Source organism: Prorops nasuta, unplaced genomic scaffold (genome assembly GCF_024137725.1).
Source record: "Prorops nasuta isolate Cenicafe-Biocafe unplaced genomic scaffold, Cenicafe_Pnas_1.2 PNAS00004, whole genome shotgun sequence".
NCBI classification, from domain to species: domain Eukaryota; kingdom Metazoa; phylum Arthropoda; class Insecta; order Hymenoptera; family Bethylidae; genus Prorops; species Prorops nasuta.
Genome location: NW_027116801.1, coordinates 5,643,835 through 5,670,305, shown reverse-complemented (window position 1 = coordinate 5,670,305; position 26,471 = coordinate 5,643,835). Strand labels below are relative to the sequence as shown.

General features: G+C 39.3%; 1 protein-coding gene across 4 annotated transcripts; it reads right to left on the bottom strand.

The window, feature by feature from the left end:
* Nucleotides 1-1,241: 1,241 nt before the first annotated feature.
* Nucleotides 1,242-26,471, bottom strand: Cadps (calcium-dependent secretion activator 1). 4 transcript variants are annotated; one of them, XM_066726582.1, is made up of 15 exons: nt 26,063-26,471; nt 13,388-13,971; nt 13,038-13,205; nt 11,938-12,429; nt 11,163-11,569; nt 10,353-10,817; nt 8,860-9,219; nt 8,204-8,443; nt 7,811-8,114; nt 7,009-7,165; nt 6,480-6,931; nt 6,165-6,323; nt 5,962-6,078; nt 5,660-5,898; nt 1,242-5,542 (listed from the first exon to the last, which is right to left on the bottom strand). In XM_066726582.1, the coding sequence occupies exons 2-15, from the start codon at nt 13,835-13,837 to the stop codon at nt 5,335-5,337; spliced, it is 4,218 nt and encodes a 1,405-aa protein (XP_066582679.1). In that variant the 5' UTR covers nt 13,838-13,971; nt 26,063-26,471; the 3' UTR covers nt 1,242-5,334. The 4 variants fall into 4 exon arrangements, with proteins under 4 accessions (XP_066582679.1, XP_066582682.1, XP_066582680.1 ...); XM_066726585.1 differs by having other exon boundaries at nt 7,814-8,114; XM_066726583.1 differs by having other exon boundaries at nt 13,388-13,967.

The following is a 26,471-nucleotide window of genomic DNA, read 5'->3' as shown; positions in this document are numbered from 1 at the left end:
AGAAAAGAAACCCGAATCGAATTAGCATAAATAATGCATAGCAATAATAATTTTATAGTTAAAATGCAATTATAAAATATGCACATTAAAATTGAAAAGTAAATATGATAAAAAAATGAACAATAATTCATATATCATCTTATTACATTCATTCACAATAAGAGTTAAAATATTATGAAAGTTTGACAGTTTATAATGGACACTTTATTATTTGCAATTACATTAATGCTCTGCAATCTTAATCCATGCAAATTGCAAATTACTTACACATTGTTCCACAAAAATCCAGCGTTCATATAGTCTTCAGCGGTATATGTATATATATATATTATATATAATATATATATATATATAATATTTATTTATATAATTTATATTCATATGTATATGTATATAAATATATAAAATCGATCATATATGTATATATTTATATACGTATATAAATATTATTATATATGTTATGTATATGGCATGAATTTTCATAAGAAATACTTAAGGCTACAAAACATTCATAATCTACACATCATGATATCATGGTCGATGTCGCGCCAAAGCAATTGATTTCTTCATGCGATGTAACGATGTAACACTAATCTAGATCACAGTCGTTTCCGCTTTGCAGTCGAATAAGATGCAATAATGTTCGATGAATGAAATTTCATACGCCACTTTTTAATTGCCCCTTTTAAACAAGAAAACTCGACAGACTTACTCTGTACAGAATAATAAACTCATAGTGTAACTTAGTGGAATAATGGCATAATATGTGTTATCCGAACATTTGCACATAATTTATTTACACAAATTAGACGTACGCTTCTCTCACAATGATAAATACTAATTATGGGGAATGCGTGTTGCTGCGTGCATGAAAAACGCTCCTCTATATATATATAAATTAATCAGCCAGTTAACACACTCGTACGGATCTCACCGGGCAGCACCCTGTGCCGAACACAATGGACACATTTCCCGCTCCTTCTCTATAATAGAGTGTATATATATATATATATATATATTATATATGTGAATCACAAACTATATTGTAGAATAAAAAATACAGAGAATAGGATAAAATTTGGAACTTAATTTTCAGAATTGCAACGAAATGTGGTGATCGATAAAATAATAATAATAAATATAAAATAACGATATATAACGCATGAACAGATGATACGAATAACATGCATTTAAAGAAATTTCGGAAACTGAATAAAGGAAATAAAAATTTAGATCATATATATAGTATATTGGGCCGTTCTTTTTTCATTTCTCGGACTTTTTATTAACGAGAGAACAACAGTTTGAATAGAAGTTAAATCGAGACTAGAACATTGGCTAGAGTAAAAAGACTCTCTCTTGGACTCAAGTAAACAGTCACAATTAACGCAACAAAGAGAGATAGATAGATAGATAGATAGATAGATAAAAAGGAGAGAAAGGGAGGGGGAGGAGGGGATAAGGAGAAAGAGAGAGAGAGAAATAGATAAATAGAGAAACAGAGATAGAAGAGAGAAAGAAGATAAAGATTGTATCGTGTGTATATACGTGTTCTGTAGTATGATATGTGTGTATGTGTTTTATGTCAAAGTTTCGTAGGTGCAAAAGTATATTATTTCATTGGAGCAGAAAGAGACTGTCTCAGAACTGACCTAGACTAATTAGTCATAGATTATCAGTATAATTATCAATAATAATAAGAATAATAATGATAATAATAACAATTCTAAAATCGCTAATCATGGATAATTATTACAATATAACGCTATATCTTTACTTTTGATAATGTTCCGATTCCATTTTCCTTCGTTACTTTTAATCGAAATTAATCCAAAGCCTCGCTCAAAGCAAAATTTTCAATCATATTACATTTACATACGTGGCAACTTATCGAGCAGAAACCAGTATCCAATCGAAGAAAGTAATTGGTACAGAGATACTTTAGAAATAATTTTATATAGCACGAATAAATTAACATTGAGAAACGGTGTATTGGAATTGAAAGTTAAGTGGATTATCGAAGAAAAACATAATTCCTTACAGCTCGTTCAAGAGGAACGTAGTTAATCGATAATACCGTAGACGCGATTTTCGTCAAAAGTAACGCTTCACATAGAAAATAGAATTTTACATATTGTATTACGCAAGTCTGAAGTATGCAGAAGAACCTATTCGCTCTATTGGGATCTGACATAGTTGAAGCGCTCCAAGCGGTAAAAAATGAAAGCAGAGGAAGCCCGGGTTTTACATTGATTCTTATGGATATTTTTCAATAAATTGCAATTTATTATTGAAAACCTTAAAACTTTTGAATTTGGGAGAAAAGTTTGTACAGATATTTTCCATCGAAATCATTATAACCCTCCTGTAATTTCAATAGACATTTAGACACTTAGGCACTTCTGCGCCATATTGAATTTTCTATATATCTATATATATTGACTCCGCCCACGTGTCAGATCCCAATACGAGAAATACGTGAAACATAGCATGGAAAATAAAGACAATCTGCTTTTTCAGTGTAACAATTGTTCTTTCCGCAAATTAGTTAATCGTATTTTCATCGGTTCTTGTGTGGCGATCAAACTTGTTCGTTCAGTGACAATTGCGATAGCTTTAGCTTTTTTATTTATTTCTTTTTTTTACGAAATACCGCAAATATCTGTTCTTTCCTTCGTTTCTTTCTCCATAGTTATTCTCACATAAAAGCTTGCGTCATAGACCCATATCCCAGTGACTCTGATAAAGTGTTTTCCGTGTTGCAATAATTGGAAACTGTCGCAATAATGACGCCTCCTCCTCCTCCCCTCCCTTCCCTCCTCATCTACGGACGAGAAGTTCATGGCGTCCCGATTAATGTCGTATTATATTATTATAAAAACGTACTCTTTCTCATTCCGTTTCCGCTAAAATATTTACAAACGAATGGCAAGTATTTCTGCGCCGTTCGAAATTAGTTTATATTAGGTTGCTGCCCTACATTCGGAAGCAAGATGAAAACGGTCTCCATCTCTTATCATTTAAAAGCACTGTCGCTGAATCACTGATCAACTTTTTCTTATTTTAATTAAATAGCCCACACGCTTCTTCCACAAAAACCAATTAATCTCGATGAATTTATTCAATTTTTAAACTCTATCAACTCGTAATAGTACAATTTCCAAGCAAGGCTATTATACTACATATATAGCTATACATATATATGTATATTAAACAGTTCTTAAAGAAATTTCAATTAAAATCATGCTTATTTCCCATCTTTCTTCGTTCTCTTACTTCCGCATTGTAAGTGCACACTTTCAAGAGTTTATCAAGCTAAATAAATATTCACTAATATATTATTATTATTATTATTATAAGATCGTTATCGTGACGTCAGAAAATATACATTCACGATATTATTTAGAGGCAATTATGACCTTAATGTAAACCTATTGTATAACATTTTCTTTTACAGGACGTTATGTGACGAAATTACTTCAAAAAACAAGAGAAAATATTTCTTTTCCAGGAACAATGCTGTCGTTTCTTTGATTACTGTGAAATCGACAGATTTTCAATGCTAATTTTGCCCGTCTGTTCCAGTCTGTACGTCCGTCTGTCGGTCGAGTCACGAAACTAGCATGGGCGTCCGCAAAGAAAGAGCGGAAATCCCCCTCCCTCTCTTTCTTACTAATTGGATAATAAACGATTCAACATATTCACTACATATACGTATAACACCTAGAGTCAATCCGAGTGGTATTTACGCCTCGACTCCTCCTCGTACAATAAACGAATCCTGCGGACGCCCAATTAACGTGACTCTGTACTCCATTATTTTTCCATTATTTTATTATTCCTTGCAAATATTAGAAAAGGCACCGGCCACTTTATTTTCGTTTCACAATCTTCGATCGATGCGTTGACGCTTAAAAATCGAGCGTTCGGCGTACAATTCGCGCAATGGAGCCAATCACGTTCACTGCTTCTGATGGTTATCAGCGACCATTCAGCTTGCTGCTAATCAACGTTAATTTTACACGTAATGATACTCTAACCAAACGCTGATTATAAGCCCTTTGCAATAAAGCTTCTCGTATCTTTGGCAAATCAAAGAGTCTATTAACTTCCACAACTTATAATTCTTACTAATACGTATAACGGTTGATCATAGTGTACATGTATGTGTGTGCGTCGGTTAATATGCAGATTATTGCCGTTCAGAAAATTATCGTTTTTGAGAACCCTAGCTCTTTTCAAAGTTACATAGTTTAAACGATTTTGCAAATAATGGTATAAGAATCATATGTATATAAAGCTGTTGACAAATTCAAGACTGGTGGTTGCAACGGATTTCGCATTCTGCTTGGAGAAGGTAGAGAGATAAGTGAGTAGGTTTCTATGTAGATAATAATTTGCATACAATTATATGTTTGTCACAGTGATAACACGAATGGTCGTCCAACAGATAACAGCGATCGTACCTAACAATTAAGGAAACTTTCTTGGATCGATTGCAGTTTAGCACGAAGCCCCATCGGTTTTAGCCGGTTAATCCACTTTTTACTAGAGAAGATTTTCTCCCTTTTTTTCGAGATCTCTCAAACGATACGAGATATGCTTGGTTTTTTTGTTATCTTTAACATTTCGTACACCGCTAAATCACGTGTATAATAACAGTAAGTAATTTCGTAAATTGCCGACTCGCAATACACCGACTAAATAGGGAATTCGTATGCTGCCGTATAAGTCTGCTAGTAAGTATTAACAACGCATCTGTAGGTGCACGAGTCATCATTATTCATTATAACGTATGAATGTCTCATAATTACTCGGCGTATATGTAGATATATATACGTGTTTATATATTTATTTATTATATCGTTATTTGTTAGATACTCTCTCTCTTTCTCTCTCTCCCTTTCCCTTATCAAAGCCTTTTCACAGTGTACCTGTACAGACGGAATAGCCTAATCCTTGGCAATTTCTCTGATCGATATTTATCTTATAATTTGTTGGTATCCAATTGCCTTATAACGAAGGAACGTACGAGTCAAATTTTTTCTCCCAATTTTCATACGGCTTTTCGGTGGGTTTTTTTCTCGAGAAGAGTTCGATTGACTACAAAACGACCGAGGAACGAGAAAAAAAAGCAGGTTGTGACTTAAACGACTCTTCAAAATTTCTCACTTTAAACGTTCATTTTCTCGGGCTCGATTCTACGGCATTCTATGCCGTCAGGTAATTCTGTTAATAAGCTTCAAACGTCCTGATATCTCGTCCAATCTTAAGTAGAGAAAGAAACGTCCTAATCGTAATGTAAGGTTACTGGCAGATTACTATAACTCGTAACTAGAACCAACTGGTAGCTCCACCGAATTTCGTAGAAAGGCCACCGATGCCCTTGCCAAACATGCTTCCAACTTTGCCGACGACGTTCGACGTAACATTGCTCAGATTGGCAACGTAATTAGCGTCCTCTCCGGCCATATTTTCGACAATGGTCACCTTAGTTTTTGGTCTCTCCACCTCGTCGTCGTTTCCGTTTTCCGATAGACCCCTGAAACAACAAATCTCTCAGTACAACTGTCGTCGAGGCCCTCAATCCCCTAACCCCTCGTTAATCTAATAATTATCTCTGATCAACTGTCGCATTTTAAGGAAAAGCTTTGCTCACTCCTCGTTCTGAGCGCTCATGGTTAAGGCACAAGTTGCTTCCTCCGTCTGCATCCTCTTCGATATAGTCTGATATGTCTTCGAGTTTAGTTTTTCCTCCATGACTCCGTGTAGCTCGAAGTCGGAATAGACTTTTTTCACAATATGAGCCAGGCAGGTACATTGGTACAAGTGCAAATTGTGATCGAGTCTCTCAGATAGCCAATTGCACAGCATTTGAATCTGAGCCGTATACCATTGCTAATACAAATTTAACATTAATCTTTGCTCTTCTCTAATTCATCCTAAAATGACAAATTTTACCTCGAAGAAATTTAAGATCCACAGTTCGTCTAGGACCTTGCTCCGTATCTGATCCATGCAATTTCTTGTAAAGTTTACATATGCTTGACCCATTTCTTTTCCACTCCCCGATACTTTCTGTAAGATAAATGTCATCTCGTCAAAGATCTCTACGATCTACCTAACATTTGCTTTTTATAATAGTAAAACAAATAATTGTGTACGGTAAAGCTGAGAATGGAGCCGATGAAGGATCCCTCGTCGTAACGTGATAATTTGGACAACGTAGTCTCGAGAACGGTGATAAGTTTGTTGATCATGCCTTGATTCATTCCAGCCGATGTTTTCTCCAATAGGTCGTCGATTTTTGCATGATATTGATGCTGAAAAAAGGCGTTCGTTAGTATTTCAATGACAAAACAATAAAGATATATTTCCTCCATAAAAAATTAAGATGATGAATTAAGTCGCGACAAGAGAGGCGTCTCAGAATCCTCCGAGGAGAATCTGGACCACTCATCCACAGTCCCGTGACTTACCACGTCAACACCATCAACGGTACAAAGCTTGAAGCTTTGATTCTTCGCATCCAATACAACGTTGACCATAGCACACATTTCAGAAGGTATTATGTAATCCGTAGAAATGAATGTTACACCCTTTTTGAGCCATTGTTGAAAAGCGGCATCGGTCCTTTGAATGCAAGATTCGATCATATCGCAAGCCATCAGTTTCAGCCTCTGTTCCAGATGCTGCCTGAATTCCTGATCGGGCCAATGTAAACCACCGATAAACGATTGTAGGGCATCCAATTTCCAAAAGAGATCCTCCGAGGTGGCACAGCCATTTCCTTTAATGTCCCAGCGCTCCTTCTCGAATCCTTTGTGGATCGATTGGGCTATTGACGTCTCCATCAAATCCACGTATCTCACCACGAGCGGAGCAAAGGTGTCGCGTAGATGCTGATGAAATCTTCCATTCTTCAGGTTGTCTGCAAATGAGAGTATCGAGATCAGTCAATGCTACCATTATTCAGCAAAAACAATTTAGTACTTGGTCGTGCATTACCGTCAGTTCTCAAATAGTCATTCATGATTTGGAATAATGGGAAGCTGTCCCAGGTATCCGGTGGTTGCTCAGACAAGACCTTATCCATGTCGACCGCGAAGAGCGACCAGAAGATCTCGGCGTGCTCCACCATAAGGTCGCTAAACCAGGCGAAAGCCTGCGGTGCAGTGTAGTAGGAGCGAAACGTGAAAATATTGGACGACACACATATACGGCGGGCGATGTTCCTCTAGCTCAGGGTGATGGGCCTCGCCACCCTGAGCACGGAGCCCTCGAGTACCCAGAAGACACTACTTCTACATTCTCGTCTATCGTATGAATGCCAAAAACTACAATTCCCACCATTGTTTCTCTTACCTAATTCCATCTCGACAATACGAAAATAAGAGATACAAACTAAATATTGCAAAGCAGTTTTAGCACGTGGCTTTAAGTAAGACATTAAAAGATTTCTCTTTCTCAAAATAACACAAACTTTAAGCTTGAATGATTTTAAAGGTTATTAAGTATCTAGTACAATTAATGACCAACTTGAAAAGCTATATCTTAGAATCATTACTTTTTTGTGTAAAAAAGAGTAATGTTACAAATTGTCTGCTTATAGAGAACTATTAAACCGTATACTACTCTAGAATAAAATATGAGAGCAATCGCGAGATGTGAATTGAAATCAATGAATTGGAATGACCCGCGTTTGTCTTCTGAGGAGGCTGCGGACCCTTACCAAGTCCGTATTGCGGCATGCTACCCTCTCTCTCGAGAGCCCCGGATTATGGACACTCAGTTCTAAAAACCTAACTAATACCTCCGAATAATGTTCTTCGTTTTGCTGGAGGAGGTCGACGCATAGTTCGGCAAGGTGTATCAAGTCCTCCAGCTTTTTGCTAGGAGGTACGCAAACCTCTCCGTTAAAATCATCCTCTATCTTAGCCTCAGCCGATAGCTTTGTATAATTAACCAATGCTGCAGTTTCCAAACAAGACTTGATCAAGGCCTTGACCTCCTCTGGAGGAACAGGCGTCACGCTGTCCTTCATCAAAACTCGTTCCAACAACGACAACGTCGCTTTCAATGCTCCTTCCGGTCTGCCAAATGGAAAGCTGTACCTGCAAGTGCAGCAAAAAGTTGTTAAAAGTTGGATCTTCGTTGCAGTTTTATTGTACTCGATAAAATTAGAGAAAATCCACAGTCTTACCTGAAATTAGTAACCTGCTTCTCCAATATTTGTCTGAGACGTTCCTTGATCTCCTGGAATTTATCCTTTTCCTCGTGCGTGATGGAACCGACTCCATCGGTTCTGTTGCCGTAGACGTGCGTCGCGCAAAACGCAAAACTAAAGTGTATCAACGTTGGGTCTATCATGAGTCCTCTGTCGGCTCTGTCCAAAAGATCGCTCAAATAGCAAAGGTGACGAAAACAACCGCGAACGCCGTATCTACGATTGAGAAAATTCATGTGAGAGCCGAAGGAGAATCCAAGTAAAATTGCAATCGTTGCACAGATAACGATTGAAATAAAAGAAAAACAAAAAATAAGAATTAAATTACACAAGAAAATGGAAACACTACTCAAACTACGATGGACAGAGAAATTAGAAAACGTATGTTTGTTTCATGTTACATTGGTGAGGAGACAATTAAGATGGGGATGATTGTGCATTCTGGGGAATCTGTTTTTTTTTTCTCTCACTGGAGAACCGCCCGTGGGAATCTTTCACCACGCTATTCCATATTTCTCGATGACACATGAATGATAGTACACGTATATACAGATTATATACTGCATAGTAGCAGAGGGCAAAAAGAGAGAGTGACGACATCGAAATTAGGGCCATCGAAGGGCCTTCGTTACCTGGCACAGTACTCGTCCAGCACAAAGACTTGTCCTGGCGAGAACCAACCCAACGAGCAATAAGGGTCGTTCAGTCTGTAGTCCAGGGTGAGATTCTGTAGGAATTTGAAAAGAGCAGCGTGTTCGAACTTGCAGGGATCAGCGCTAATATAGTCCTCCATGCCGTGTTTCTTGGCCCGATCGGCGTCTCCTTGGATCTTACTGATGGTGGAATTCTTATCGGCGATCGTAATCGGTGGCGTGGGCTTGTGGGATTGTCCAGTGGCCCTGTACATGGCCATCACCCAGAGGTGACACTCGTTCTCGTCGTCCGAGGCAAATACTATATTGTCCCCTTCGCGTACTGCGTTGAAAAAGTACCTGTCGAGCACAGTCAATGCATGACCAGATTTCCAATGGCATTCGCCCCCCGTGAGGATTCGCCCGACTGCCAACGCGCGGTCTCTGTGTCACTGTGAGAGTCTGAAAGGGTCTACCTAAGATCTAACAAGGCGCGAGTATTCCACTCTCGGGCGAGGTCGGGTCCGCCGCGGTCGCCAGTTCCAACGAGGGTCCGATCGGCGCTCGGGCCTCCTCGGGGTCGGCCTCGAGCGCTGGCTCCCTCGGCAACTCGGACCGCAGCGAGACTAACCTGACCTGACCCCGTCCGAGAGCTTTATTACCCGCTGACCTTCAAACGCATCTACGCTTTTGCTTCTGATCAGCTCGAAACTCTATGGTAAGCCCACAACTAGCGTACAAGCCGTCCTTGTCTCGCGTACCTTCACGTTCGCTCTCTCCCACACACGCGCACACACACACTCACGCGCCACGCACACAGATCTCAAGCCCTTTCCGTTCCGAACCGAACCTCTCGAAGCGTTCGCTCTCCGCTTAACAAAAACTTCTTCTGCGATAATAATAGTCTTATGTACTACTAACAACACTACTACCAACGTACTTCGATATACTGCAGTATAATCAACGTTTTATGTGTAGCTTCATTATTGCTAATTAGCTAAGGGGCCTTACCAAATTCTCGAGGGACTCAGCTTCGATATTGTAAACAATAGTGTTGGATTACAAAGCTTAAACTCTTAAGCAGCGAGGTCTCTGAACAATGCCAAAATCTAATTTACTATTGGCGAGAGCGAACGCGTCGACATGAGAGTTTTTGTGTGCTTTTACAAGGTCATCGTTGACGATTGATGAGAGCAAGGATCACGGAAAGGGCTGATTCGCCATTGAGGGAGCATGCTTGGCGATTCCTGCACAACGTTTCGTCCCGCGGAAAATTTCAGAGAAATTACTAGGAGCGAATTGGAGTGCAAGTCTAATTTGAAAGTTTTGATAATATATATATATATATATATATATATATATATACATATATATGTAGTTGTAAGTTCGTCTGGTTTCTTTCTTTTCGGATATGTCTCGTCGTGCGGTCGCTCAGAATTACCGTCATGCAACTACGGGCGTTAGGTATCTCTCAGGTGACCCGGGAAAATTACCTTCCGCCTTCTAAGTCCATGCCGACCATGAGATTAGCAGAAACGGCCTCGATATAGTCCACTGTATAGCCATCGAGCTGCATCATTTCCGACGGCTCGCTTTTCTTTTCTTTGTACGAGCACATCGCAAATGTGTACTGCGAGACTTGGACCAACACGTAGTACCGCTTCTTCCATTTTTTCCATACAGACTTGCCCAATGCGTAGAGATAGCCGCAGTGCTTCATGTTGAGCGGCTTGTCCATCCGACAAGCGATTTTCATGCGAAGATCCTGATCCGCGCAGTTCTTAGGGACGGTCATACGATGCCACTCCGGTACCTTGCAGGACAACGGGGTCGGTCTCAGGATTACCTTGCCCAGCTCTTTGTCCTCCAACGCCAGCATCGCCGGGTTCTCCGTGTACAATCGGACCTTCACCACCGGAAGTGGATGCATCGTCGAGAAGTCGGCCTGCGTGTCCCACCTAAAAGCGTTCTCCACTAAAGATACTCACCCCGTGCCTCCTCGAGTCCACCAATATCGTCCCTAGAGAGCTCAGTCCGGACCCGGATTAAACATAACACTCAAACTTTTGAAAACTGTGAAACCAAGAGGCAACCACTAACGTGTGCGAGTCTCGATTAAATGTGAAGAGAATAGCGTGTGAATTTTTAATTTGCAAAAAGCTGTCGCATGAACAAGGAGAAAGAGAGAGAGAAAGATTATATATTTGTTGAGAAGCGCGTTCTCCGAGGTTATCGTTAATCCGTTTCCAGATCCCTCGAGGAAAGATCCATCGGCGTCTTTTAGAGCGGAAGTTATTACTCACATGGGTTTCGAAGCCTCCGCCTGATCGGTTTGCAACTTCTCGCCGCCCTCGACTTCCATGGTACAATAAACTATTCTATTGGGTGCTAGGCTTTTAAGGCCTTTGACCTCCATCACCACTACTTCCAACTGGAAAGTCAGGCCGACGTCCATTTTGGTGAGCTGAGGATCGGAATCGGCGGAGTCGCCCTCCAGTTTAGAGAGGGAACCCTGACCGCGGCAGCGGGAGCGCTCACCACGATGGTTGTAGCGCTTCAGCTTCTGCAGCCCGTATTTGCTGTCTATCGAACCCTTGGAGACCGGCAATGACTCCAAATTAGCCATTAGCAGGTTGATAGACGCCTTGAGCTCCTCGATGTAGAGCGACTCCATTTCTTTCAGGAGGAACCTCGGCATGAGCTTGCGGTTCTGGAGGAGCAGGGATCTTGTTGGTATTCAGATATTCTCATTTTTAAGGAGGATCAGCGGAAAGCGCAAGCATCTAATGGTCTTAATAGTTCCTCTTACGCACGAGCTAGAGCCAAATGTTCAATCCACGTACTGCATTAGTTTTCGTCGCTGGAAACGTTCCACGGGACAGACGTTGCTCGTAGCTCTTATCGAAACTTTACATTAGGTTGGGATCGATTAGTAGCGATAAGGCATTCGATCCATCTGTTTCTCCTCGTTTACGTTTAGGTATACGCTCTTGTTCCGAGGTATCAGCGCTAATGCAATTATGGAGAATAAATGGCTCTTGGCTCGAACTAATAGGATATAGCGATGAGAACGAATACCTTCTCCATTTCGTTGACCTTCTGGATGCGACCGTCCAGCTCCCTCCTGATGGCGGCAGCCTGTTCGTCGGCTGAGTCCAACAGGAGGGCGTTGAACAGAAGCTGGTGCTCGAACTTCTTGATGCCAAGGATTTGCTGAAACATGTCGTACAGCTGCTCCTTCGACAATATCAGTTCCGAATTCAAAGACTGCTGTTGCATCCTGGATGGCCTCTTGGAATCCTCGTCCCCCGTACCCTTGAAGATGCAATCGAACTTGGCCAGCCAGGACGTAAGCACAGTCTCTTTGCTCACACCATCGATTTCCGGGAGGCTCCGAACACGCTTCTCAATGTTCTTCTTAAATACCTCGCGGAAGTCGAACTGGGAGCAAGCACCGCTTTGCACCATTCGTATCACCCGATCCGATTTTAAGAATACGTCGTAGTAATTCTGTATGGCGTTATGAAAGGCCTCGTCTGCCATGATTTGTGTTTCGCCCTTCAGAAAACTCTGCAAAATATATAACAACAAATATACATATATCATTTTAGAATCGCGCGAAACACTTGACACGTCTTACACTTCTGAGAGATACTACGTCACTGCTACATATTACACATCAATATAGAATCTTCGTTTCCTTAATTAACCGCGTTTCGATTTCAGTTCGGAAATTAAATGTCGTCACGGATCATCGGTAATATCGAGCATGTAAATTTATCATCGATGAGGAAAAAGCTTATCGATTCGGTAGAAGGATTGACAATAATTGAATGGAAGCATGCGTAACACGTTTCTATCTAACCAAGGTGAAGGTTATGCGGGAGTCAACTATAAGGCAGAAAGTAAGGCTTCTGAAAATTACAGTTCCTTTTTAAGGTTTCTTATGCTTTGTGATATTATAAATATCTCTCGAACGATAATTTGACTCTTTCCCCGTGCCCTATGCATACATATAATTAAATCAGAAGATGATCATGCCACAGACACAATCGAGTTTTAGTTACGTTGTATATGATGAGAGAAAATGGAGTTCAAAACCGTGTTTTAATTCGTGAAAAATTTAGTTTTTGTTCATTGCTACAGCAAACAAACGCTATCTAGCCGGTGTTCCTTACCTGAAAGCGCGAACAAAGAGTTTCAAGTTGTTGCTTGGTTATTTTCATCTGTCTCCGGGTCATATCCATCGGTTGCTTCGCGTTGAAAGGATACGCGATGCATCTGGAGATGAAGACGTACAATTGTATCCTGGTTTTTCTCTCCTCCTCTTCGCGCTCTTGCTTGTCCTGAAGTATAAACAATAGAATCTCGTTATGGAATATCTTTGAGAATAAATTACGTAACGACGAACGCTATAAACGTTTGCTATTGGCGCAATTAGAAAACTGATATTAGCGCAGTGACTAACAAAGGTTCAGCAAAATTCGATAAAAGAACTCTACTAATTTCGCAATTTAGCATTTTATACCTGAAGATCCACCTCGGTCTTCTCGCTAGCGATCGTAGGAGAGGGGCTTGAGGGTCTCTGCGAATAGTTGGCAGCATCCTGATGAGCGCTCATGGAGGGCGAGAGCGAGTTTCTAGCGCTCGACAGATTGGGGACGTCGAGTCCCGGTGCAGCGTCCTGATGGGACACTGGTGGGCCGGCGACGCGGGCACTGGGTCCGTGGGCGCCCACGGGGCCGGTGGGACCGACATGGTTCGGACCTCCAGGCGAGCCAGTCAAGCCAGAAGCAAGCGAGCTGACGCTCCCAGAAGCCACTCCACTTCCGATCCCACCGGTGGGGCGCCGGAGCGACCCGTGGGAGCTCCCACTTCCGGCACGACCACCGCTGCCACCGCCGCCGCCCCCTCCACCTCCATGATGTCGACCCTGGTCCTCCTCGCCCTCCTCCTCGGAGGAGCTTGGATCTATCATCTTCTAAGTGACCACTGGCCAAGCTCGACCTCCCTCAAGGAGGCCCAGCCAATCCACCTGGTCACGGACCCGTCGTCGTGACCCTCTCCTACCAGCCTCACCCTCGCTTCACTCTCAAAATTCCACGAATCTATCTGAAACAATATCATTTTATCCATTATTACACTCTTTTTTTACTAGTTTCATCAAATTCCAATAACCAATCCATTTACTCTATAGTCTCAATTCCTCCAATGTTAACTTTAAGGTCAATGCTCGCTTTCAGGTTTGAACTGCATAAAACTTTGATAAATGATCATAATACGAGTGTAGCATACATGTCTATATAAACATTAATGAGATAATAACACCTTGTTTTTAATGGACAATTGCCAACGGTTTAAGGATTATAACCATATAGGTATTCAATAATAATACTCGCTTAAGAGATTCAATGTCACTGACAAATGGACTTTAGAGGTTTCTCAGCTTCTTTATCTATAATAGTGTTTACGTCGTTTCCTGGATCACAGTACTTTTTTCCTTTTGAACGAGTCGTGTGTTATTACTATTGCTTATACAGCTGGAGAAGATAAAAATAAACAAATACTAGTAGAAGAGCTATCGTTTTACATTCGCTCGATATGATTGAATTGTTTGGACGAACTTTTTCGACTTACGAAGAATTGTGGAGAGGTTTGTTTACTAGAGGGTATTTGGAAAAGACTTGGCGCAGTAAATATTTTGATTACGCTGTCCGTACGTGCGAATCGAGTCGAATCGAAAATCCCTGAAAGTTTTAGATGCTAGAATAGCCGTTTTATACACTCGGTACTAAATGTAAAAAAAAGTTGAAAAAAAAAACTTGTCGCAGTAAATATTTTGATTACGCTGTTGGTACGTGCGGATCGAGTGGAGTCGTAGAAAATCTCTAATATTTTAGGCATGGAATTCCTGTATTATACACTCAATAGTGAATTATAAATTCGTGCATGCGGTATTCGGAGATACGCAGTGTGCATCGTTGTGGTAAGAGTGTTGCGTTCAGGTGTTACAGCGTTATAGGCGCACGTGTAGAGTGCTTTCCATGTAGGCTAAGCGTTAACGCGAAACGTTAGCAACACATGTATAGTTTGAGTGACGCACATTGTAGCATTTATGTGTTACACAGTGGCGTTTTTAAGCCTAATTGAAGAGTACCGATGGCTGAAAGGATTTCGCAGGACTAAATAGCGTTTCCACTTTCGGATCAATTCATTTATCCTTAAAGCTTTTAAGTTAATGTCATAAAATGCTACCCGGTTAATAACAGCGTCAATTGAATCACGGCGCTCTTGACTTTCATCTCGCAGGCTCCTTTGCCAGGCAGCTTTAGCCGACCAAGTCTCATCAACGTACACGCCTCGCGTAATTACTCGTCCTTGCAAAGCTGGACTTTCTGGACAATCCTTTCCGCCTCTTCTCCATCTCTTTCACGACGTACAAACTTTTATAGAAATCTTCCTCCTGCCCCTTTCATTTTGCATCGCGCAAGAAATCCCGCCCCCCTTTTTGCTCATTTCAAACTCCGGTTATTAAAAAGAAAAAGTATCACGTAAAACTTCACCGTAAATTGCGTGGAAGAGAAGAATTTTATTTATGAGCCGATCATGAAAAGCCTCGAAATTTACGACGCAAAGTTCTGTTCCTAATGGGAATAAGCGTTAACGCTTTCGCATAAAATTAAGAAAAGATATCATGACAATGCAAACGACTCGAGTGGATATTTCGGATGAATAATTGCATGACCGCGACCAGTTATCCAATAATAACATCGCTAATCTTGCAAGGGGAAAATATTTTACAGCGCTCAGCGGCCGATATTCCTTCTTTCGGTTATCTCCACCGGTTTCCAAGCCGTATAATGCGGGCTAGTTTTAATCAATGCGTTGATAATGGACGACGTTGCTTCAAGGTCCAAACTTTCAGCTTTAAGCCGAATGAACTACTTTCGAGGGTCTTGTGGCTTCCACAGTAATAAAACACGTGTATAAATATGATCAAAACCTTCAAATTTTGCACGATCCGTCAGTTTTTTTTTTTTTTTTTTTTTTTTTCGACAAAGCAGCACCGAATTTGAAATATGATTTTAGTGGTGGATCGAGGACGATTAAGTGGATAATTTATATAAATAAAAAACAGCAATTGTGTGCTACAAACTCAACTGTAAATAGCTCGATGCTCATTTCACCGAACTTCGTTTCAACTAGTGAGTGGTGTGGAGGAAAAAGGGCTAGCTAGACTGTTCGAAATACTTTGAGTGATAAATTATTTATACATTCTCTTTATCGAACACGGCATTCGTGTTTTCCATATACACACAGCCTCGCACATTAAAGTCTGATCTTTATCCAGAATCGCCAGGTGAACACGTAGTTCTGCTTAACAGTGCGATTGGCCGTAATGTCACGTGATCCAACTGATGCTTGGATTAAAAATAAACCGCACTCCCTGTATAAACCCGGGGCTCACGATATCTGATAAGCAACTTAGCTGTGTATAGCTCGAATGGCTATAAATCTTTTTAGAGTGTGCGGTTTTTTATTCAAAGCGGCAGAGATTGAAGCAAAAACTCACATTTGGATAAAAAATTAATTTTTAAACCACCGTTTATCCTTCGTCTCTTGCTTACACAGTGCCTCTTTTTATTATTTGGTTTTTTGTTGATTTTTCATTATGGGAGCTTTATGCCGGATCAGCCAGCCAATACACATGACCATTTTGCTATCTAAGATTAAAGCCATCGATATTACATCTGAGTTCGAATGCAAAACTAAAGTTAGAAAATCAATGCTTCCCTCCAGGTAACACTCTGATCCCTTTTATCAAAGAACAAATATTAAAAACAATTGTGTTGGATTGGATTAATGTTTATTATAGATTTTTCTCTGCTTCCTCAAAACTATTCCAAATTTATAGATTTATTAAAAATTTCTGTTAGCTTTTGTCGATGTAGTATATGTTTTTCAGATATTGAAAACATGCTAGTATGACATGGTATATTCACACGTACTACAGTTTTTTAATTAATTAATTATGAAAACCATGTTTTATAGGAACATCCGAAGCGGATGGTTTTCGCGTTTTATTGAAAATGTAAATTATGGCACAATGCCAAAAGTCACTAAATGAATAATCAAAACTGACAATACAGTTTTGAAACTAACGCAATGTCTGAAGGACAATCATCAAACTGTGTAGGTAATTTGTCCTATTTGTTCTTATCATACACGTGTGCATGCACACAAATAATTATACTTGTCCACTGTCCCACAAGTGCACTGAACAAATATATTGATAAACTGCAGTTAGACAGATTTGTACAATTATCCTTTTAGCTTTACTGCAGTTTAATTAAAAATTTGTTCATATGCTAATGAACACTTTACAAAATATTCTTACAAAGATTATAATTATAGCATAACTAGAAAAACGAGAACAAAGATAAAGCTTTTAATAGAATTTAATATTTTCTAGTATTAATAAATCCTACATGTAACATCGTAAAAATAAAATATCATTTTTTGTACCAATTACTCTGTTATTATATTGCTCATTATTATATCGTAACTAACATATAACATTTTTTTATACCTAAAGGACGTTTTGATATGAAATATATATCCAAAGAGCTAAATATAACGCGGGAAAATGACTTATAGCGTTTATCTTGAAATTCAAGTGATAAGAATCGATAATAATTCCCAGCGCATCTGGCTCACTCATAGCTTTAACTACTACTGTATATCATGCAGGTGTAACAGAGACAAATTACGCATTAATAAACCGAATAAAAGGAAAACATGAATTTATAATAATTACTGAAGAGAGTTATTATCGCAACGATTAATAGATTTTCATATTAGAAAGGAATATAAAGTAAGTATCTACCAGCTCATCGCTGGTATTCGAAGACTAATCGACACTTTTTAACCAGAATTACGTAGACTAATTCGTTAAGGTTAAGCGGTAATCGCGTCAAGGAAGGGTTGAATCGAAGCTGAAAGCACAAAAAATTAGATATATAGATACGTTTGGTTGACACACAGTGCGAATATAATATCGATTGTTCGTAAGCGCGCGATAGTCGCTGTCTCACTTTCTATAGGGGAGAAATAGAGGGAGAGAAGGAAGAGATTTGGTCGAAAATGATAAAAAAAATAAAATAAAAAGTAAAGGAGTGTGAACAAGAGAGATTGTCAAAGTTAAAAAAAATGTTCAAGAGGAACTCTCCCGTAACAGGAGACATGCGTGACTAATGCTACATCGCACGTGTATGCCCACTCACCAGTTGTAAACTTTGCACTTTGACACGGCCGGAACGGCTTAAACGCACTTTTATGCAAGCAAGCGATACGAAAAGCGTCGTATTACAAGATCCTTGAACACGCAATCTTGACTCGTTTGTCTGACTCGGCCGATGTACTTGTTCTACTAACTCTAAGAGAATGAGAAAGAGAAAGAAGTGCGAGTGTAGTGACAGAAGAGCAGAAAATGTGTGTGGAGAGGTTTGTTGGGTGAAACGGTTCGTCAGTTGTATGAAAGAGGGCAGGCACAGTAGGAGGGGAGGGGAGGGGAGAAAGTCGACTCGACGCGCTCGGCGCTACTCGAGTGGGGGGAATTTTGTAGGGGCTATGTAAGCTAGACGATAACGCTGTGTGGGGATAGATGGCGGAGAGTAAAATTGGTTAGGAAATAAGGATGGAGAAAAATACACATACACATATGTATATATATATATAAGAGCTAGAGCTTGGAGAGGGAAGGGGTGGAAGAGAAGTTATTGTGGAAAGAAGGAGAAAGGAAGATTTTATTGTTTTGCTTTGAATAGGATTTTCTGTTGAGTTGGGCGTTGTTGTGAAACGGACGGTTGTAATAATATACAGCCGTCCCGCGTGGATAAAGCAACCTGCATACGGGCATTGATGCCTAACCTAGAAAGCTTGTGTAACTATCGCGGAATGTCATTCTCATACTTTGCATCTTTATAAAGTATACATATCAATGACAACACGCACATGCACGCTTTTTACAGCTATTGCTGTTATCTGCATATTTCCAGCGATTCAGGTTTGAAGTTAAAACTTGCTCGCGACTCTAATTGTGAAAAAGCGCGCCAGATGCTAAGGAGCCGCCATGCTATACTCGCTGAAGACGCTTGAAGATCAAGTGGTAAAGTTTTATATTGCCGAGTCGTCTTGATAAAACTCGCTCTGAACACAGTACCTGCGGGTAACTATATCAAAAAATTCCTCTCGTAAAACACCATTGTGTGAAAATATCGTTTTTCTGCCCGACTTTAGTTTGTATTTAAACTTTTTCCCTAACCCTCGCGAAAGATGCCGAAGGTTTTTAGCAATTAATTTTTCAGTATATATTTAACAGTCGTAAAGTAAGCTATTCTATGATTTTTCCTAGCATATTTTAAAAGTGTTTATATAATGTTTATATTATTACTAGGATTTGTGTTTCTACATAATTAATGAGGGAAATAACGAGCAACAATAAAAACAACGGTGGACACTGTTGACAGTGTAGCACTGCGGCATTTCCTATTAGCGAAGAATGCTTTCACTGGAGGCGCAATTCACAACAGATAACATGCAAAATACGGTCAACCACGCATAGTGGACCTGTCCCCGCTTAATTTACCTATCATCTATGCTAATTACGAAATCTTTTTGTCAACGATCTGCAGGTACTCAGCTTTCAATTTCCCAAAAAAATAATAACAATTTTATTTACATATTGTAACATTATGCATTAGAATATTCCAGCGAAATTAATGAATTTATTTTAAAAATTGCGAGATAACAAAAAATATAAACGCAAAAAATTCCAATTATTGCTTCACAATTTTCTTCTTGATGAAGGTATTTTAATCGAGGTCACACATACACATGAAAGCTCCCCTTAAGACTTAGTAAATAAAAATAAAATTATCACGTGTGTATTCAGAAAAAAAATACACCAAATACGACACGCTAAAATGAGTGTGACGTTGATTAAGCGTGTAGAATGTCCTAAAGTTAAATTATGTAAGCTTGGGGGGTTTTATCATAGCAAGTATTATTAAAGCATGTAATCTAGCTTAAAAGGCACGATACCAAAAAATCGATTTCAAAGTAAACTTAAAATTAAAGCAAAAACTAAACGTTCGATAAAATATTCATACTTTTGCAGTCGGCAAACTTTTGTACAATAAATAGTATCCGTTGTAGGTTGTCTAGCGTTACACATTTTTCGTTGTACGTTTTTAAAAAAAGCTTTCACCTACGTATTATATTGATCTCCTTTGATTTCTCTAACGCGAAATGCTAATATAATTGTTTCGTTTATTCTATTAAAACTTGGTAATTTTCGCAGAAAGGAGCTTTCTCAAAATATTAATAGAGTAGAATTTAATTATATTGAAAGAAAGCTATTACTACGTGACAGAATGTTGAATGGATGTAGAAATAACATTAGTTCGCACGAAATTGCTCCATCAAAGGTACATGATATTCGTTTCCTCGCGCATCTCCAGCTTTAACCACACTATATTGCGAATTTATGGCGATATCCGTGATTTACAAAATTCTATAACCGGTAGAATTTCGATCTCCAATAACGGAAATCGAGTTGGAGTTAAAACCAAGCCCTATTTTCTTCTAGATATTAATTGCATCCATAGAATTGTTACAATTTTAAATCTATCTTTACGAAATATAATTCCAAGTCTCATTTCATACCAAAGATACAAAAATGGGGCCATAGAAGTAAATCGAGTGATCTCGAACAAAGTAAAAATGCTTGAGAGTACCAAAGCCCAACTAAAATTCTTCTCTCCCAAAAATCAATGCATTTAAAGCATCACTTTCACTATCTATATACTCAATGTTCAATCTCTCGAGCAATAAAATTGGAGCAAAAGACAATAAGTCGTATCGTTCAACGAAATAAAGAAATACAGACTTTTGGGGTATATATAGGGTGTAACCTGAATAACTTACTTTCTCCAAACAATCCATAAAACATTCAATTCTGAAAGGAAAAAAAATTTACAATTTTTTCATATTATCAATATTTTCCAAATTACAAAATAATATATTTAGGTCGATAGTCTACAATAATTGTTATATAACTTGATCATTACTAATAATATTTAAAAAATATATAAGAATTTTTTTTTAGTAGATATGATAACAATGATGAAGAAAGTCTAATAACTTTTTTTCATACCGCTGATATTTTTCAAGTTACATAAGAATCCCTTTAGACGTGCATTGGTTAGGCCGATGGAGCCCCTAAATTAATTATGTAACTCGTTAAAAATGAACGATATAAAAAATATTGTAGAACAATTTTTATGGATATCGTAACAGGCAATTAAAAACCCTAATGAATTTTTTCTTCGTATTATTGGTATTTACCAAGCTGTATAAAAATTAATGGAGATCCTTGACCTAAACGTATCGTTATGTAACTAAGAAAATATTGACAATATAAAAAAATGATATAAGTATTTTCTTCTTTTATAATCGGGTCTTTTATTCGATGTTCCAGGGAAAGAAATAATACTTGTTACACCCAGTATAGAAGGACCAAAGCCAATTTCTTTCCCACTGGTTCCTCGTATCGAAAGCATCACTCTCACTATCACCACGACTGGCATATCGAACTTGTAACGAGGTAGACGAGCTCCAATCTTAAAATCGAACCTCGATAAACTCGTGAATGGAAGGAGCCACTAATAACTATTAAGAGTGCGAACAGGTGCATTGAAATAAAAAAAAAATAGTGAATAAAAGTTGGTACGAAACACAACATATAGAGAAAAAAGGACCAAACCTAATTTTTGTCTACCGGATCGTTGCATCGAAAGGATCACTCTCACCTTGAATAGCGTATCGAACTTGCAACAAGATCGACGAGCTTCAATCTTAAAATCGAATCTCGATAAACTTGTGAATGGAAAGAGCTCCTAATAACTTCGAAGAATGCAAGCAAGTGCATTAAAGTACAAAAGAAAGAATAATAAAAGAGTAGATTTATCTTGTCAATAAACACGCGAAGCTCGAGCCCAATTTCATTCCCACTGAGAATCTTCGCATCGAAAGGATCACTCTCACACCATAGATGTCTTATCGAACTTCCAAGGAGATCGACGAGGTTCGATCCTAAAAAATGGAATTCACTCCACTGGAGAAACTTGTCAATGGGAGGAGCCCGCAGGAGCAAGTTTGAGGAATGCGTGCAAGTGCATCAAAGTAAAAGGAGGAAGAAAAATAATGGATGTACCTTGGCATAAATGTGTGGAAGAAGTTTTACCTGAAAGTGGGCTTTTCCAGAGGGCAATGACCTCTAACGCGATTACATAGGAATGGTGAAAAATTCTGGGAAAAGACAATCGTTAACTCTATACTGTGGTATATAAGAGGCCGTTTCTAGGTCAACTATTTATAGCGATGGCTCAATTTATTAATTATTTAGGAATTCTTCGTTTCACGAATAGTCGAAGCAGCCGGTTATAAGGCTATAGCACTGCAGCCTCGGATTACTTATAAAGCTCTGCGTTGGGGCTTTTGAGAATAAAAAGAGTTTCAATGGAATTGTAAATTACGATCTATTGAAGGCAGCTAAGGGGAAAATGCTGCGTTTTCATCGCGAGGCAGCAGCCTATACGTATAAATTGCGAGTCTTGAAAATACTTTGAATAATTACCAGCTAGTATCGATCCTTTTCAGATTAGCTCTTAACGCCAAAGCCTGGATTATCTTTCACTCGAGAGTTTCCATGTAAAATCGGATTTTAAAAGAACTCACCGAAAAAGGATTGCTGGCCGAGGAATATACGAGCATCCTTTCGAGATGATTATGCACGATTCTAATGAAATTTCAAGGAGAGACTCTTATCCCTTATCTTATCCTCTGAATTTGTATTATCCTGTCTACTTCGCTAATATTTGATAACTTCCAGCTTAATTCCTGTACCAACTTCTCAAATTCCTTCTCGTCCTGGGTCATGAAACTGTTGTACGTTGAACCTTCTATCTCTTTGAATTAATCTGCTAAAACTCGAATGAATATCGAATATCTCCATTGAGTTTGCTCCAGTAAGAATTTTATTCGCAAAAAATATATTTCTGTATTATACACATATACACATGTTTATATATATGCACCATTTAATTTCCTATGATTTATCGCGCTAAAATTGTAGCGCATAATCTGCTATAAGCTTTCGGTTCTAAATAATTTATTAATTAATTAATCTAGACCATTAATTATAGGATCTATATAGATGTATTTCTATACAAAATATTCGTAAAGTTCCCTATTGCATTATTTCAGAAACAATGTCGAATTTTGACAGGAATACCACGCGTTTTTCTTTCATTTTCCTAAATTATATTGCGGTGGTATTAGTTGACCTTAAAAGGGCACGAAGGTCAATCCGATTCTTTAAGTATAACTTTCCATTTTTTTTTTTTTTTATTGAATATTCTTGTAGCTTATCTCAAGAGTTTTGGCGAACAAACTTTTACATTTGTCCTTTCGTTGAGTCATTTTCGTATTTAATTTATAAGTAATATAAGTGTAGATGAGCGAATACGCACGTGTGTGCGTAAAAGTAATGTACGTTAGTTCAGCCACACCTACGCATTTGCGTAATTTCAAATCCGAATATCTCGTAAATGAGAATGGACGGAATGATAAATTCAAAAATGTTTTTGAAGGCACTCGAAATAAGCTATAAAAATATGCAATAAAATAGGAGGTTGCGTTTAAGAAAAATTAATTAGACCTTCGCGTGACCTTTCAAGGTCAACTAAAACCATCGAAATATAGTTAGTGAATAGTGAGGACAAACACGTATTATTTATTTATTGTTTTCAAAAATGCACTGTTTCCGAAAGAATAAAATGCGGACTTTACGAACACCCTGTACATAGTTTCAATATTTACTCAAATATATAAAATATTAGAAAAATGGAAAATCACACGCAGCATTTGTTGCACCAAAGCGAGAAAAGAGCTCCCATCGGATGTATGCAAAATTATTCATTTTTCGGTAATGCATAATTCGCGAGATAAACTAAAATTAAACATAAAGGCGTCACGGAGCACTATCTATACCGCATTGTGGGAAGGAATAAATATATCGATTGATACGTGCTTATATATCGGAACACGTATTGTCATTTCACTAAATTTTTCCAAGCCCCCCCCCCTTCCCCCCTCCCTTTCACCGCCGCCTCCTCTACTCTCCGTCTTATCAATATCACTCGCGTGCATAAATCGGAAGTCTGTACAGCACTTTAATCTAATAACAAAAGTCCAGTAAGGGAGAATCAATACTTTTTATCCTTCCCACTTTAATCAGTGTAAATAGTATGGTTTTCAAAAAAGTCTAATTTTCTTCATTATTGTACAGAAAACAGGAGAGAGTCGTTGAAAATTTCTATACATCGCTATCTATAGTTATATGCTATATATAGGCGCAGGAACGATAAAGCATTTCCTGGCAAGCCCAAGCGACATGAATGGAAAAGCTCCGTTCATCGGTGAGCCCCATTCATCAAGGACACGCTCGAATCAAGACGAACGCAAAAGCTTCCTTTCTCTCTTAAGGACTGGAGGATGTGGGGAGAGGGGAGGGGGGGGGGGCAGAAGGAATAAAATCAGAAAATTCTTTGCTGGCTTCGTTCGACGGACGATAACGTACGGCTCTAGTTACGCGCGTCATTCCCCTTGAATCGTCTGGCTAAACTGTACCTATTATACTATACTATATATAGTACACATATATGCATCAGAAAAAGAAATCGATCATTATTGAAGCTATGAAAAACCGAGCCGAAGTATCACAAGCCAAAGAGCGAATCTCTCTTAAAATATCTCTTTGTGTCGCTAAATCTTGGAAATTTCGCGCCAAGCACTGCCTCCCCTGCCGCCCTACCACATACGTTCCTTTACTACTTGCACAATGGAGAGATACGGTACAACCGCAGCCGAACTTAAATCGTGCAGCGTTGCTACGACAGCGATTATGTAACACCGATGTAACAAAGCGTTCAACTATATTGAAGTTTTCATGATAAAAATAAATCGACAGGATTTAATATTCTTCCAGGGATTCCGTGTAGAGTTACAGTTTTTTTTTTCAAACATAAATAATTCATCCAGTAGTAAAGCTGATTCTTTCGTACAGTTTTTCATTTTCAATTTCAACACTTCTGTGCACTGGTTTCCATCGATTAATGAACCTAGCTTTTCTATCATTCGCTAGAAAAACTTTATAAAAATGTATAACGAGACTATTTTTCGAGTGATAAAAATTGTTACGAGCGATCTTTCCAGTTCTGATATAGTTACAAAACTGTTGTTACTATTGATAACAGAATTTTGTAACTTTCGTAGAAGAAGCTTTTAGCAAATTACGTTAAGTTAAAAATGTGTCGAAGAGTTCGATGTTGAGCAGAAATATAAATTTGAACGGATTCTAAATGCAGTTAAAGTCGTTAAGGGAGGGGGGGGGGGAGATACGAGTGTGCAGTGAACAAAAGTGAAAGATGTACAGTGAAGTTGGTGACACGTACTGTGGGAAAAAGAATTGGCCAATAAGCGTAGAATTTCTGGTCGAAAAAAACAATTCGGCACCATCCAGGGATTGAAATGAAAAAACAGTGAGCTTTGGGTCGAGAGTTGGAAAGGATTGATGATAGAGATCGAAGGCTCGTCGAATAAATGGCAGAGGGTTTTCGTTGAAGAATTCGATGGGTGACGTGCGTGCGTGCGTGGAATAATAAGAGTAAGGCAGGACGAATGGGAAATGCAGATGAAGTCGTCGGATTTGAACGTGAACGGAGCAGAAGTTGGTGGCATTTTATTGATCTAGTCCGAAGAACGTGAATCGAAAGCTTCGCCATTGCCCTCGAGAGTTGGGTGAGCACGAGTTTCTAGGGTGTGCCGTAGAGTCGCGTGTCTCGCTTATCCAGGGACCGGAAGCGCTACCGAAGGGCCAGAGCCCTTATGAGTTAAATCGGCGCGCGTTTCTACAAGCATGTGCATGTGCGCGTTGTGATACGCAATGTTCGCAACGGCGACGGGAGAAAGCCTACCGGATCGATTCCGAGAGAATCGTAGGAGAGTTTGCTCGAGCTGTGTGCCAATCGTTGCTAGGATAAAGAAGCCATTTGTAGGGCGAAGGGCTGTCAGAACTAACCTCCCACTCAACCGGTGCGTGACCACGATGCTTCCAACACTCGAATGGCCATCCTGGTTCACTCTCCGCGAAAACCTCCTATCAGGGAAGCTTTCTCGTCCACCTCTTCCCTCCTCCGACGACGGACCTTAGTAACAGCTGTCTCGTAAACTTTGCCGGAGGATCCTCGAGATTTCGAGCACTTTAAGGGTCGAAAGACGATATCTCGCTATAAGGAACGGAATGGGTGACGCTGTTCATTGGGCCAGCGGACTGCAGTTGACCGAAATAACAATGGTGAGGACGGGCGATGAGTCTTAAGGGGAGGGGGTGGAAAAAAAGCAGTCGACGTAACGAGGGTGGAAACGGACCGAGGGACACCCTTCGCAATCCGCAGCCTGACGCGTCCGACTGGCTTTCCTCGACGACT